At 36.3% G+C, this 15,631-nt stretch overlaps 1 protein-coding gene across 1 annotated transcript in view; it reads left to right on the top strand.

Annotated features, from left to right (window-relative positions):
• LOC140674448 (uncharacterized) overlaps positions 1-15,629 on the top strand; it is a 41,824-nt gene extending 26,195 nt beyond the window's left edge. Inside the window, exons 2-10 of the mRNA XM_072907978.1 lie at positions 3,964-4,409; positions 5,194-5,359; positions 6,725-6,846; positions 7,018-12,357; positions 12,761-13,151; positions 13,421-13,855; positions 14,190-14,391; positions 14,487-14,681; positions 15,053-15,629. Of these exons, the coding sequence (XP_072764079.1) occupies positions 4,046-4,409; positions 5,194-5,359; positions 6,725-6,846; positions 7,018-12,357; positions 12,761-13,151; positions 13,421-13,855; positions 14,190-14,391; positions 14,487-14,681; positions 15,053-15,238 (7,401 nt within the window). The 5' untranslated portion in view covers positions 3,964-4,045 and the 3' untranslated portion in view covers positions 15,239-15,629. The remainder of the gene's footprint in view (positions 1-3,963; positions 4,410-5,193; positions 5,360-6,724; positions 6,847-7,017; positions 12,358-12,760; positions 13,152-13,420; positions 13,856-14,189; positions 14,392-14,486; positions 14,682-15,052) is intronic.
• Positions 15,630-15,631: the final 2 nt, after the last annotated feature.

Here is a 15,631-nt window from a genome sequence, read left to right as displayed (position 1 = left end):
TATATTTCATAAATATATTTTTGCAATCTTAGATTGAACAGATGAGGATTTATTATAAATATCTTAGCAAATATAATTGAGAAATATTATTAAAAACCAAATATAATACACATTTTTTTGCTTATCATAAAAATTATATAAAATATATTTAATCTATATTTTAATGTTTCAAATATAATTTTTATGACTTTTTCAACATGTATAAAATATTTATATTAAAAAAATGAATAGTGCAAACATTTATGAATATTTATAATAAATTGCGTGTGCTGGGTATATAACATCATATAATATTCGAGCGGCTTATCTGTACATAGAAAAAAATGTTATAATATTGTTTCATGTGATGTAATTTGAGTTTAACTGAATAACAAGTATGCATAGATAATGCTAAAAAGAGAGAAAGTTACGCAAGATTCGGTTGCGATTGCGATCAAGGTGAAAGTCTTTGAGCTCGGTAGAGCGAGTTGTATCAGAAGGTGAGTCTCGTAAATTACAGACAATGTCGCGTCGATGAATGTCCTTTAACGACGAGGAATCTTTCTCGGCTCGAGCGATAATCGCGTGCTTCATGGTACGTTTCTCTACGTCCTTTTTCACGGAAAGGTCCAGCAACGATGTGGACCCGTTCCTGGTGATCTGCTCGCCACGATGTATAGATCTGGCGAAGATCCCCGAGACTTTTAATACAATTATCTCGCTTTTATATTCGACGAACGCAATCGCGAGTCGCAAATACACGCCTTTCAAGCGGATTAATTCTAGCACGTCACGCTGAATCACGTGCACTGAAATTTTTATTCTAGCGAAAATATGAAGAATATATTATCCTTTATATAAAGTAAATGACTGCCTAACGAACTTCATCTTGATATATCTTCCACTTTAAATCCTTTCTAGGTATTCAATAAAATCTTTTTAATATTGTAAAATTATTAAGCATTATAATTAATATTACAAAAATGTAATTTATGGGACAACCTCGGCAAGAATATAAACCTTTATAAAGATAAATCGAAAATGTGTACAAAATGAATTTTTTACGGAGGAAATTTTATTCTTAAGAAAAAAATATTTTAGAATAATCTTGCAACGCAGTTTTAAATCATTTTCCGGTCTCCTCGACATATCACAAATTACGAATAATCTCATTCTGTATAATATGATTATAATGGTATAAAAATTACAAATTAATTTATAAATCTAAGAATTTACAATTTTTTCAAAAATATTCAATAATCCGTGTCGGGAAATAATTTGGTTAAAAAAAAATCAGTATTTTATTATTGCCATAATATTTTATATAATACATTCTCTTTATATAGTAAATTTTTATACATATATATATATATATATATATATATATATGTGTTGAATCACACGTACGTTAAATTAGTTTGTTTCACGCTCTTTATCTATAATTATAAGTTCTCACCTGAGAAACCAGAGGTACGGAACTTTAGTGATGTTACGACTGCACTTTTTTGGCGAACGTAAGACGCTTTCACTGAAATATGTAAGATACGTCGAATTCCTTTGTAACAGTAGTACGCGTAGTAACATAATACGAGAAAAAAGGATAACACATATTTAGTTATACACTGACTTGATATATGACAGACGGAAAAAGAAGATTTGATTCATTAATTGGCCATTTTCGAGATAATTGTATATCACGTTAATTGTAAGATAAAAGGAAATGATTATATGAAGAATGTTACCTTGCGTGAAGATTATAGCATCAATGTGCCAGCGTTATCCACTTTAAATCAAAAGCTATTAATATATACAAATATAAAAAAATATTTATTAAATGTCAGCGTAGTTTTTTCTTCTAATAAACGTTTACGTGAAAATGAAAAAAAAAATATAAGATAAAAATAAAAAAAATCTTACAATCGTACTATATTTATTGTTTCTTTGAAAAAGAAGTGACTGAAAATTTCTTGATTTATATATAATATATTAATATATTAATATATAATATATTAAAAGAAGCCGTGGAGGGAATATTCGAGAACGATTCCTTTGTGATTTCTCAGGTTGGAAATATTAGTATGTTATTATTCTTTCGGGTAGATTATGTCATGGAAGAAAGATCCGGCACAAAATCGAGCCGGGTAAACGTCGAGCTCCTTCCTCGAGAGGACTTTCCGCGTTAGAGCTCCGGGGTGAATCAGTCCTTTATGCCGAGCTCTCTCAGGGTCAACCACTTTCGGTACAGTATATACCTCGGACGGTTTATATGTACATTCGCAAACACACACTCGTTCGTCTCGAGCGTGCCTACAGGGTGTCTTGAAAATCACCGCGTTATAATCAACAGTCATGTATGTTTCTAGCCAGCTAGATATCGGATTGAAAATCACCGCGTTTCCCGCAGCTTTTTCGAAAAAGTCATGTCATCTAAAAAGATGCAGCCAAAAATTCGCGTTGCTCGAACGAGAGACTGGAAATTCTATTCTTATGCGGGGAAAATACATTTGTGTAACATTTTTTTTTCTTATTAATTGAGTAAATCGTACAACACGGCTAAGTAACTTTAGATCTTTCCTTAATCCAATTAAGAAATCTATTAATTAAAAAACACGAAGCAAGAAATGTAAAAAAAAAAAAAAAAAGGTTGACGTTATTACGTTGGAAAAAAAAAACAAATCAAATCACTCGATGTCCTTGCTCATTCTCCGAGGTCTTGCTCTCATCATTAGCCGATGTCTACTTTTTGTAAACAAATCAGACTTACGCGTCATATTATATAACCATATGGATGCATGCGTCCAATCGCCTCATTTCATACATAACTATACATAATAATGGCAATGACAGAAAAAGATTTCACGTGCGCATTTAACGGCGAAAGAAAACAAGAAGTTAAAAGCTCGTTAGAGCTAGCATTAGGTTTATTTGTTTCTTAAACGTTCGAGGAGATTCATTTGAAGTGGTTGCCTCGAGAAGCAACGACGATGCTTTTCACATAGTCGGGTCTATGGCGGTTAAAAGGGACTGCACCTCATTGTTTCTTTTCTCTCCGACGGCAGATCCCGTCAGTTTTATTGGCTCGACGCCGTCAAAGAAAAAAAAAAAAATCCAAATAGACCACTCGAGAGATTGAGGGATTGGGAGGATGGTGGGAGGTTGGCAGGAAACGCACGAGGAACAGGCATAGCGTATAGCGAATTCGTCTTTGCCAGCAGCCAGGAGAATGTTTCTCACGAAATTTCTCATCGCGATCTTCGCTGCTGATTCACTCTTGACATCTCGAAACATCCCGGCCGAAACAATTCAGCGCGATGCGATCAGACCGCGAGCGCGCATCTTCCCTCTTTCTTTTTTTGACAGTCTCGCGCGGCGATTGAGTCAGCGTTTTATAAGACGTAATTGATTTTTGCATTCGGCGAACAGGTTCGATAAATCGTTTCGCGAGGATATCCGTAGGACAAACCGGCAAAACATCTCTCATACACACACACACACACACACACACACACACACACACAATTCTCACATCTCTCTTTCTCGTCTCGTGCGAAAAAATACAAGTCTGCTTCTCTACCACTGACGTCATTAACGTGAATCCACGTTAGTTATTATCGTACTCGATAATCAAAGTTCTATAATAGCTTCAACGAAAATTAAATTGCTTAAGTATTAATTTACTCAGTAATTCAATCAATATTGGCGAAAGAACCTAGAAGGTCAAATTAACTTTGCATACTGGACGAATATAAATCAGTATGCATATACTTTCAAAAAATTTTTATCATTTTCCTGCATATTCATGCTATTATAATTTAAAATCCATTTAATGAAATAAATAATCTAATTTCGTAACAAAGATTGCAATAAGATTTAATAATAAATTGTCGCGATAATTAATTTGATTACGAAAGCAATAAATAATAATAAAGAAATATAAAAACATAATAAAGAAATAATATAAATAATGTGATAATTTGATTACAGAAACGAGACGCATGACAGACGACATCAGGCGGGCGTTATTAGGTGAGAGCTCAGTAGCTTTTGGCGACGACACAATCGAGAGATGTCGGATGCCGCCGGCGCGGACAATCCGGCGTTCGCCGGCGAGGACGAATGCGGTTCCAAGGTGGAGAACGGCGGCCAGCAGCAGCCGCAGCAAGTGACCTTGGATCAGGATCGCAAGTCCTCCTCGGCGGATCGCGCGCCGGTAGAAAATGGCCAGCGATCCTTCATCTCTCAGCATTACGTCGAGCCCGTCAAAGCGAGCTCGGAGCCGTGTTATAAAACGGAAACGAGGATCGAGTTGCCGGCCGAGAACACGGAGAAGAGCCAAGTACCGGAGCCCAAGCTCAATGGCGTCCACGGAAATGGGAATAACAACGACGCCAGTTTCCTCAACAACAGCACCACGAGCGTGCAGGTCAACGGTAGGTTCAAATGTATATTCTGATAACCACATCCAAGTGTACAGCGAGCGAGTATGAGCTTGAAATATTACGAGCAAGGGGATAAGAAGGAATTACAAGTGGCTGCACATTTCTAAAGGAAATCAAACTAACTATACACTATGGATAGAGAAGAAATAGTACGGAAATCGCTTTGGACTTTATCGACTCTCCTTAAGTTATTATCTTCATCCTTTAGAATATGATTTCAGAGCAAGTTAAACTTTCGTTTTGATTACCATCATTGACATTAGTACCGGTTCGCCGAGAAAAAGTCGTTCGAGGTCGGAGAAACCTCAGGAAGTATCGCACATGGATATTTTTCATTGCGGAATTCATGGACGCACAGCATTAATGTATCTCTGATATATCCCGATATATTCTCGATCATCTTTCCATGTCGACATTCAAGTTTCCACACAAAAGTATTTGATAGTATCGGCAATAATAGCAACTTTTCACACAACTATACCGTTTTATTTAAATTTATTTAATTAAATTATTAATCCCTTTTCGTTCGCATTCAATTGCTAATTATTATTTATGTATTTTTTTTTTTTTTTTTAACGTGTAACTTTCATGCAAGTTTGTCTCCCTCTCGTTACCACTCGAAAAGCAGGAAATATTTGATCCTGTTTAGCCTCATTAGTATTTCACGGAATGCAGTTTCTCTGCTGCAGTTGGCTGCGCGACCGGAAAATGCAAACCGGTTGCACTCTACGTACGGATATATCTCGATAGTAAACGGTTTCCCGTTTTTCTGCAGAATCTGGAAAGAAGGAGCAGATCGAGGCTGTAAACCTGGAACTGGTTTCGATGAGGCCATACACGGGTAACAATATTCAAACGAAAGGTCAGGAAGCCTGCGAGGTACCAGCTGATCCTTACGAGGAATACTTTGTGCCAGTTAATGAGCATCGAAAGTACATCAGGTAACGAGTTGTCTGTCGAAGAAAACGAGTCTTTGCGCTTACGCATTATTGTTTTTCCTTCTGTCTCTGCCTTTTAACTCTTATTAACCGTTTTTTTTTTTTTTTTCGTGACTACCAGCCCGGCGTGCGTAAATTCTCCCGAATATTAGAAACAGAAAACAGGGGAGGAAAAAACATACAGCTTACAATCTTCACCAAATAATATAGTAATATTAGATTAATAATTATTATCATAATTGTTTTTCTCTAGAAAAATACGATGAAATTTTTTTCGTTATAAAGTGTTTCTAATTGAAAACAGTTTTTATAAAAACAAAATAAATAAAATAATTAATTACTAAACTGTTTGTAGACTAAAAGTATTAAAGCACCTCTTATAAAAGGTAATGACAATGCGCAAATTCGTCTCAATTATCTACCTTAGCACAAACCGTATCGTAAGGTATCATGTAGCAAACGTTTAGGATGTATAGAGATATATAGAGAGGCATATCGCGTGTATCTGTTCTGAAGCAGTCGTCAGGCAATAGAGATGTCTGTAGCACCGTTTTTAGCTCCAGCAGATAGCACAGCATATAGCTTGGCCACAACTGATTGAAAAAATAGAGAGTTAGATGTTTTCTGTTGTCACGATACTTGACAGGAGTCCCGAGGCCGAGGTTGAAACGACCGTGGCTGGAGTGCGTTTTGATTTGGGCCCGGGTGTCGGCCGCGAGGGACTCAGCCTGAGAGACCCCGCCGCCGGACTGGTCGACTATTCCCACTGGCTGACAGCCCTCAGGTACTTGACGGTTACTTTCGAGGATGATGACAAAAAACAGCTGGGCAAAAGCTCTTAGCGGAATACATACTTAGGTGTTTCTTATGGGCACGCGGTCGCGCATTAACACGCTTACGCTACCGCTCCTCCCTGTCGAGTTGGATATGTATGTTTCCCCGTTCAAGAATTCATAGGAAATGAAAAATTTATGTGAAATAAAAAGATGAGACAGTCTCGATCACTGAATGTAAGAATCACCGATGGTTAACCAATGAGAGTATGGTTAATCTCGAAAATGTAGTATCACGCTCAGACACTGCATAAACTAAAATCTTTTATTATCATTTTCCGTAATCTGATACTGAAATGAGAAAGTGCGCTATACGTTATATACAGAATGTGAATCAAGAAATTAGGCAAGGATATTAAACTGAGGTATGATGTATCAAGGAAGCTTCTAATCTTATTTTGGCTGGTCACTGACGAAGGTTGCTAAATATCGCGCTGTACAAAATATGCTTTCTGGGTTTAGAACAAGGAAAACATTTAAATGCGCGCAACGGATTCGCCATTTATTTCTACGTTGCATCGAAATTGTGTTACAGAGGCGAAAAGCTTTACGTCACGAAGGACAAAAGATCTAGAAACTCGTACTGGAAACAATTACTCTGCGGATTGACAATATTGGTCGTGATAATCGCTATGATCATCATTGTTTTGGCCGCAAGTAAGATGTCCTATCATTCTTTTATTTTTATTTATTTGTATAAATTTTATTTTTATAACATTCCTTACAGATCTATAATTTAGAATAAATTTAATAAAAATCATAGATATATTGTATAAAATTGTTTTACATAAAATATATTATAAATAAAATTGAAACTCTTTATTTTAGCTGGTGTGATCTTTACACAAGAGCCTACGGAACCCTTGGAAAATGTGAAAGAGAACACTAGTCAGTTTGATGTAAATGTAGCTAAAAGTCAAGAATATATGAAAAATCCGCCATCAAGTCCACCACCTTTAACCTCGACTCTCTCATCGTGGCCTACGACTGATGAAACGCTGTATCAAATTATACCGGATGCTTTAAATGGAAACCTGCGACTGGACGATTTCAATTGGAGTGATGATTTGAGCGATACCAAGTCACGAGTATATCGTGAAATAACCGGTGAAATAGAAGAGCATCTAGGAAACATTCTACAACGAGAGAACAGCAAGCCCATAATCAAAGTGTATAATATCAATAATGAAGGTGAAATAAAATTCAGAGTAAGTCATCCACCTATGAATACACCTGAGGAGAATCAGAAATATATCGAAGAGGCATTACGAAAAAATAATAATATGATTGGACAATATCATTTGAACAGACTTCAAGTAGAAAGGCTTATTGATCAGTGTGAACACGGCAATCTCCAGTGCGCCGAAAATTGTAAATATGATTATTCCATGAGTATATTTATGTGTACCTGCAGAGCAGAAAAGATGCTGGATAAGGATGGTAAAACTTGTGTGGATAACGACTTGAGTAATGTCGACATGGACGATGTAATGCCGCAATCCAGCACGGAGTCAATTCATGAGTTTGTTCAAGGTAGAAGCAGAGATCCAAATACGGGACAATTCGACATGAGACATTCCAATACGTGGGAAAATCCTGAGCTCAAAACAGGAGTAGCAGAAACGTCTACACCGGAATCTAGAACGGAACACGATCATTCACAATTTGAGCAAAAGCCGGCAATAATACATCACTTCGAATCTACATCAACAACCCAACGCATTTTCGAGAACGATAATTTCCATTCGAATCATGAACATTCACATGACTCGAAAACCACCTTTGAAGAGCCTGCTGTTGAGCCAGAACCCACAGCTGAACCAGAGCCTACAGCTGAACCAGAGCCTACAGCGGAACCAGAGCCTAAAACTGAACCAGAGCCTACAGCTGAACCAGAGCCTACAGCTGAACCAGAGCCTACAGCTGAGCCCACTGCTGAGCCAGAGCCTGTCACAGAACCTACCGTTAAACTAGCTATTCCATCAGAATCCACTCAATCAGAATTGAACGTTGAATCAAAACCTACAGCAGAGCCTACATCAGAGCCTACATCGGAGCCTACATCAGAGCCTGTATCAGAATTTTCTGCAAAATCAGAAATTATCCCTAAAATCGAATCTATTACTGAAAGAGAACCTGCTACAGAACCAGTATCTGTCACAGAATCAGCAATAACTATTGATCAAGCAGACGATGATGTAATGTCGAAAACAAAATCACATTTGGAGTCAAATACTGAAATGTCTAATCAGCCGGATTCTATTGTTAAATCAATGATTCATGATGAAGCCGAATCTACACAAATATCACTTTTAGATCATACAACTAACGTACCTAAATCCCTTGAAGATTCATTACATGAAAATAATAATTCCGAAATTGATAAATCTTTGATTACAACTACAGAGACTAATGAAAATCCAATAAACGATAATGTACCGTTGCAAGTAATACCTTTAACATTCAAAAATAAATCTATTGATAACGATGATGTGAAAATTAAAACAGAATCAACAACAATGCAAACTTATGCCAACAAAGACGATAAAATTAATGAAAGTACAACCATTAAAACAAGTTTTACTACTTTAAATGATGAAGATTTAAAACAGAACAATGATGGCAATATTATAGCAAACAAGTCTCAGAATGAGAATTTAAATACGGAAGAATTTACGCAAGCTCCTAGTCTTCAGAAAGAAAAAGAAAATGATTCTACTACAGAAATAAATGTAAATTTGAACGATGACTTTACAATTAGTAAAGAACTCGATTCAACCACTGTGACAACAATATCAACTATAACAATGGAAAACAAAACAGAATTAATAACGAAAACCACACTTAATGATAAGCATTCTCATACAATCGAAATAAATGACATAAATAATGGAAATCAAGAAACGTTTAATAATTCTAAAGTATACGAGACGACCGTGATACCAGATACTACTTCTATTGACATGTCCACTCAATCGATATCTGATTATCAAAAAGAACGTGTATCCGAATCCACGTTACAATTTAATACGCAAGATTCGAATGAGAAAAATGTCATCGAACATATGCCCACAACAGTCTTCCCTAAAGTGCCGAAAAATTTTGCTCACAACGTCGAGCCATTAAAAGAGCCTATCACGAAGCCGCCAGATGACGAGCACATCATGGTGATATCCGAGGAACCTGTCGAGATACACGCGATAATTCCACAACTTACCCCGGAACAAAGTGTGCAACCTACACAAAATGAATCTCTGAACGCAGAAAACTCGACGGAAATAAATAATGGAGTCGTTATTAACGAAGAGTTGAACACGAAAAAATCTGTAGAAGATGTATCATCTACAGGACATACTGACAAAAATATCGTCCATATGGATAATAATGGACAGACGATTCATCCTGACGAGATTCAACATTCAACAAACCACCCTCTTCACCCGGAGATACTACCAGAAAACTCGGTAAATCATTTCGCAGGAAAATCTGATGCAAGCGACGATCGACACGTTGAAGACATGTCACCCTTTTTACCGGACATCCACAAGGAAAAAGAAAACACGAGAAAAGCACCGCGACTGGATAAAGATGAACAAGACGTTCCTAATCCCTTCGAAACTCGTATCGATGACGTTATAACACATCGACCATTAATACATATTAACGCGGATGACATAAAACATGGAGTGAATGAAACTGAAACTAAAGATTTATTAAATGACGTTAATGAACATTCCGTAAACAATGAGAAAAATATAGATATTACAGAGAAAACTGTCAAAACACATGCAGCGGATCATGTTAAAAACATGAAGAATGATTTAAATATGAGCGAGCTTATAAACGATACAGACTCTAAAATTCATAATATATTGCATCAAGATCACAGTTTTGCGGAATCAGATAACATAACGAAAGATGCGGTAAATAAAAAAAATAATAATTCTTCTGTTGTGGAAGAAGATGAGGGATTGAAAGTGATACCGTTGACGATAAAAGATAAAGTAGTAGATTCAATTTTCCAACCTGCAATGCAATCCATAGATAATAAAACGTCAGAATCTGCTAAAGATATGTTCATTACTGCCGAAAAGAAGGTAGAAGATCATGGAGACCCTATGATAAAAAGTGATACGATCAGTTTAGAAAAACCGGAAGAAAATGCTGTAGAAGATCAATACAATTCAGATGAAATTTTCATAAAAGCTTTCCGACACGATAACGCCGATGTCATTCGTGAAAAAGTTCCTTTTGACAATTTCTTACACACAAAAGAAAAAAATGAAACAAACGTAAACGCAACACAAAGTTTATTAAGTACAAAAATCAAAGACGTTTCGGAAAAACAGATGGACGATGCCAGATTGACCACTCAAGAACCTGTGTTACCTATGGAAATTCAACAGGAAATGTCGACAACAATAGCGACCGATAAAGTTGAGACTACCACTGTAACCGATAACGATAAACGAGAGGAAAATAATACGGAACAACCAAACATTGAACAGCAATCCGATGAAAGAGAAGCTGATAAAATAGTGCAAATTGCAACGACTCAATCCACGCTAGAGACGAAGACCACAGCTCAGGTCCCGATCTTGCCCGAAGAGCTGCAAACGACAGAGAACGACATGTCAACGACGACGTCAATGACACCGAGTGAAGAGAAGGAAATGAATCGGCAGGCTATTGACAAAACGAAGCTGCAAATTTCCACGGAGAATGTCGAGGATGAAACGAAGAAGAATGTAACCGATGAGAAAGAGAACGTTGCCAGCGTCGAAAAGGGCACCGATATAAACAATACATCGTCGGAAAGAAGTATGACAGCGACGACGATGTACGAGAATAATGTGAGAGCAGGATCCAGCCAGGAAACTATTGATAATTCGAACAGAACAATCGAGAACTCGACGGAAAGCGCGAAGATTGAAACGACTCTTATGATGTACGCAACAGAAAAGAGTGTCATAAATGACGTAGAAAGAACTTCGTCCAATGATGTCACCACGGAAGACATCAGGCCGGTCACGGAAATGTTGGATGACACGCAGCCTGGAACAGAGTTTGATTACAAAATGCTGTTCTCCACGACACCGAGACCGATATCGATCGAGCCGGAGCTCTCTGAGGAAGTACTCAGAGTGATACCGTTGGAGAAGAGTCAAGAAAGCAAGAAAAAAACAGCTGATAAAAAGGGATTCGACAAGTATAAGTATAAGAAAGAGAAGGACTTGAGCTTAGAAGAAAATAATAATGCGCTGACGGAAAAATCGAGTTCGGCGACTCTTTTTCAAACGGAACCGTCGAAGATAATTGCCAAAAATTACGAGGAACCGAACGATGGTATAGCGACCTCCGACTTCGATCTAAGCGTACCTCCATTCAACTTTGATAAAGACAGTAGTTTACCGATATTATTGAACAGGGGACACGTGGACGAAAGTAGCAGTATCGAAAATAAAGGTGTAATCACGGAAACAAAACCTAAGAATTATCCCAGCTTCATACCAGTGTCGGAAGAAATAATAGAGTCGGAACCAGTCACAGAACCGTACTTAGTAACGCGAAATTACACTCGTCCTACTATCGTATCGAGCAGTTTCGAAACGGAAGGGAGTACAGTTGTGAGCGAGATGGAAATAGAAGGACGTACCAACGACCCAGAAACGGATCTCCCTCGCATTCACGTGAGAGCGAACGAAACAACTGGGCAACCTGTCACTTTTTTCCCGGACCAATCATTCGGCGATACCGAGGAAGTAAATCACTTTATGAAAGAGCTATCCATGATCGGGTCAACCGTTAGTCCGACCACGCCACTGAACATGGATGTCGAGGACGCGACTGCCATCAGCTTCTCGGGATCTACACCCAATGCAATCCTCTCGAAATGCATTACTGGTCAATTTCAATGCACCAACGGCACAACCAGAGACGGCGCGTACTGCGTTGCATTATCCGCCAAATGCGACTCTAAGAATGACTGTTCCGATGGCTCGGACGAATTAAATTGCGAGGGTTGCGAGGGTAACTTCCGTTGCGCCAGCGGACAGTGCCTGAAGAGGCACTTTGTATGCAACAAGATCGTGGACTGCGATGACGGCAGCGATGAACGCGATTGCGAGAATTGGAAGTGCGAATCTGATGAATTCAGATGTCCAAGCGGTAAGTGACGTTCTCTGATCAATTAAAAAAAAAAAAAATGTCGAGACATCAATAATTTTAAAAGTGTAAATAATTGAAAAGGAAGATTCTTCATAAACAAAATTTTGTAGAGTCAAAAGATTAATAAAAACCACATTTTTAATTAATTTTAAATAAAATTTGGAAACTTGCCAAAAATTATCTTCCTCGTCATTTTTGCCAAGGAAAAATCAATTGCAAATTTTTCCAGCAGAAAATCTGCTATTAAAAGAGCATCCATTGTTTGAAGACGCTCTATATGAAATAATAAATATAATAAATAAATCATAAAAATCTCTCGACTGACATGAGTGATTAAAGTATTGAATATACGATATTAAAAGTCGTTATTTAAAATCGGTAATTTTAAAATTCAATTTTACAGGGAAATGCATTCCGGCATCATGGCAATGCGACGGTCGACTCGACTGCGAAGAACATCGAGACGAATACAATTGCAGCGAAAGCTGCAAAGACGACCAGTATTTATGTCCAACGGAGAAGTGGTGCATCCCACAAACGTGGCGATGCAACGGAATTGCCGATTGCGTAAACGGGGAAGACGAGAAGCTATGCGACTGCGATCTAGATCAATTCCAATGTCAAACCGGTGGATGCGTTTCCTCGATCCAAGTATGTGACGGCGTGAAAAATTGTCCTGATTATTCGGACGAATGGGGTTGTCTAATCACTAATATCACTGCGGAAACGAATATCAATACCGAGAATAATATGACGAACGAACCGAGTGATCGCGTGCCGCTGTTGAAAATAAGGTATATTTACATATAGATATATACATATAATGAATATAAATCGTTTACTTTTTTCTAATAATTTTTTCAAATAAAAATTTACATAACTTTGTCAAATAAAAATAAAGACTTCATTTCTGGATTTAGTTAATATATATATATATATATATCATAATTATTATAAATTAATATAGAATTATCAAATATTAATATTATAATGAATTAAAATAATTATAATAATTTATAATATCAATTATATCACATATTAAATTATATTATCATGTGTGCAGACAAAACGACAACGACTATCGACTAGTCTGTTCGGATGGATGGAGCGAAGAATTTAGCGATTCCTATTGTCGGGCCTTGGGATTCGCCGGAGCTGAAACGACCAAGATTGTCCGACTGCCCGAGGAAAGGGATCAAAACAAGAAAATTCTAAGACTGAAAACAAATCCAAATCATCGTCTGCCGCTAGTCACGAATCTAGAGCAAGTAGAATTCTGCGTGTCGGATAAGGTCGTGCAAGTGTCGTGCCAAGAGTTTTCGTGTGGTCTGCACGAAACTGCTGAAGGACCGACCGCGAGATTAGCTGGTGGAACATCAGCCAGCGATGGACAGTGGTCCAGCGTGGCTTTGTTGAAGGAGCTAAAACACGGAACTGCTTGTACAGCCAGCATAATCGGTCCCATGCACGCTTTGGCCAGTTATTCCTGTATTTACAGGTAATTAAATGTATAATTAAATATGCATGAAACGTTAATAACGAGATAAACCGCACGTAATTAAGAATTGATAAAAGAATACTTGATAGTTATACAGGTACATAATCTTATATAATTTAAATATATAAATTTATAAATTATATTTGTAATAAATATTATAAATATATAAATTTTACTTTAATAATATATTTATATATAATTTTTTTATATATAAATTTATTAACTACTTTATATAAACAAAATTTGTATATATTTATTGCTGGCATAAAATATGCGCGTGATATATTTTTAATATTATCATATATAATGTGATATTTTTTTAAAATTAATATAGATACAAGGATAACAATGAATGGCAACTTTTCGCTGGTGGGGATATGTTGAAGGGGCAAACAGTTAAAACTATCGTGCCCTATCCTCAAGTGAAATATAATCAGTTCCTTTACAATAATGATATCGCCCTGATCGAATTAGAAGAACCGTTAGTATTTTCCAGAAACATTAGCGCCGTATGTCTTCCTAGACAACCTATCCAGGTATGCATTCGATTAAATTCTCTGATATGTATAATTCTTATTTAATTAAGTATATTTATAATATTATAGTGTCAATAATTTTTTTTCTAATTTAGCCGAGACAGATTTGCGTAACAGCAGGATGGGGATTTTCTATGAACGGGGAAATAGATTTGCAACAGTATCTCAAATTCTTGCCTCTTCCAACGTATGATTCTGATAAATGTAATGCCACGAGTCATTATCCAGGATTTATCACGAAACACAATATATGCGCAGGATTGACAGATACGGATAAAGGCCCTTGTTATGTAAGTTTAAGAAAAACAACACTATAATTATCATTTATAAAATATTTAACAGAGAGAAAAAGAATGAGAAAGATACTAAAATAAAAATATCAAATCTCTCTGTAAACCACGAATATGTTTTTTTCAACAATTGAACAATTATATTCAAATAAAATATTTATATTTTATTACAGTTATATTTCAAACAAAAAAAAATTGCAAAATTACAATTTTAACGTTAGCTAATTATATTTAGCATATATATTAATATGTATACATTAATTAACGTGTGTATATATTTATTATTACGTTAAATTATATATTTAATCAATTTTAATGAAACTGCCAATTACTTATTGTTAGTATCAATGCAATTCAATGTATGCTTTCAGAATGATGAAGGAGCACCACTAATGTGTGCCAGTGAATCACAGGGTATATCAGAAAGATGGGAAATACAAGGTTTACTAAGTTATCATAGCAGATGTTCGAGGGGTCATCCAGCAATTTACTCGAGCTTAGAGCCAGCGCTCTCATGGTTACGCAAATCAGTGCCAGCTTTGCAAACGCAAAGCTAAATGATTATTATACTGATTTCTCGAGATATACGAGGAGCTGGTACTTAACAATATTGTACACTATATATATATAAATGAGAATTGCAACTTTAATAAGAAAAAAAATCGGTATTACAAAAAGATTATATTACAAAACAAAAATTTCGATTAGACTTTCTTTGCTCAAAAGTCATACACATTTAATTTTTGCACACATTTAATTATATTCATATTTTTCCTTCTTTCAATTTTCATGTTCCTATTTTTAAATAATTCTTAAATTTCTTTTGCTCCTCCATAAAAATTTATAAGTGCTGTATTATTATACGATAGAAGAAAAAGTAAGCACTTAAAATTTTTGTATGACAAAAATAATAACGAAACACACACACACACATATATATATATATATAT

Source organism: Anoplolepis gracilipes, chromosome 16 (assembly GCF_047496725.1).
Source record: "Anoplolepis gracilipes chromosome 16, ASM4749672v1, whole genome shotgun sequence".
NCBI classification, from domain to species: domain Eukaryota; kingdom Metazoa; phylum Arthropoda; class Insecta; order Hymenoptera; family Formicidae; genus Anoplolepis; species Anoplolepis gracilipes.
The sequence above is the reverse complement of the archived record's forward strand: the minus strand, read 5'-3'. Positions and strand labels throughout refer to the sequence as shown.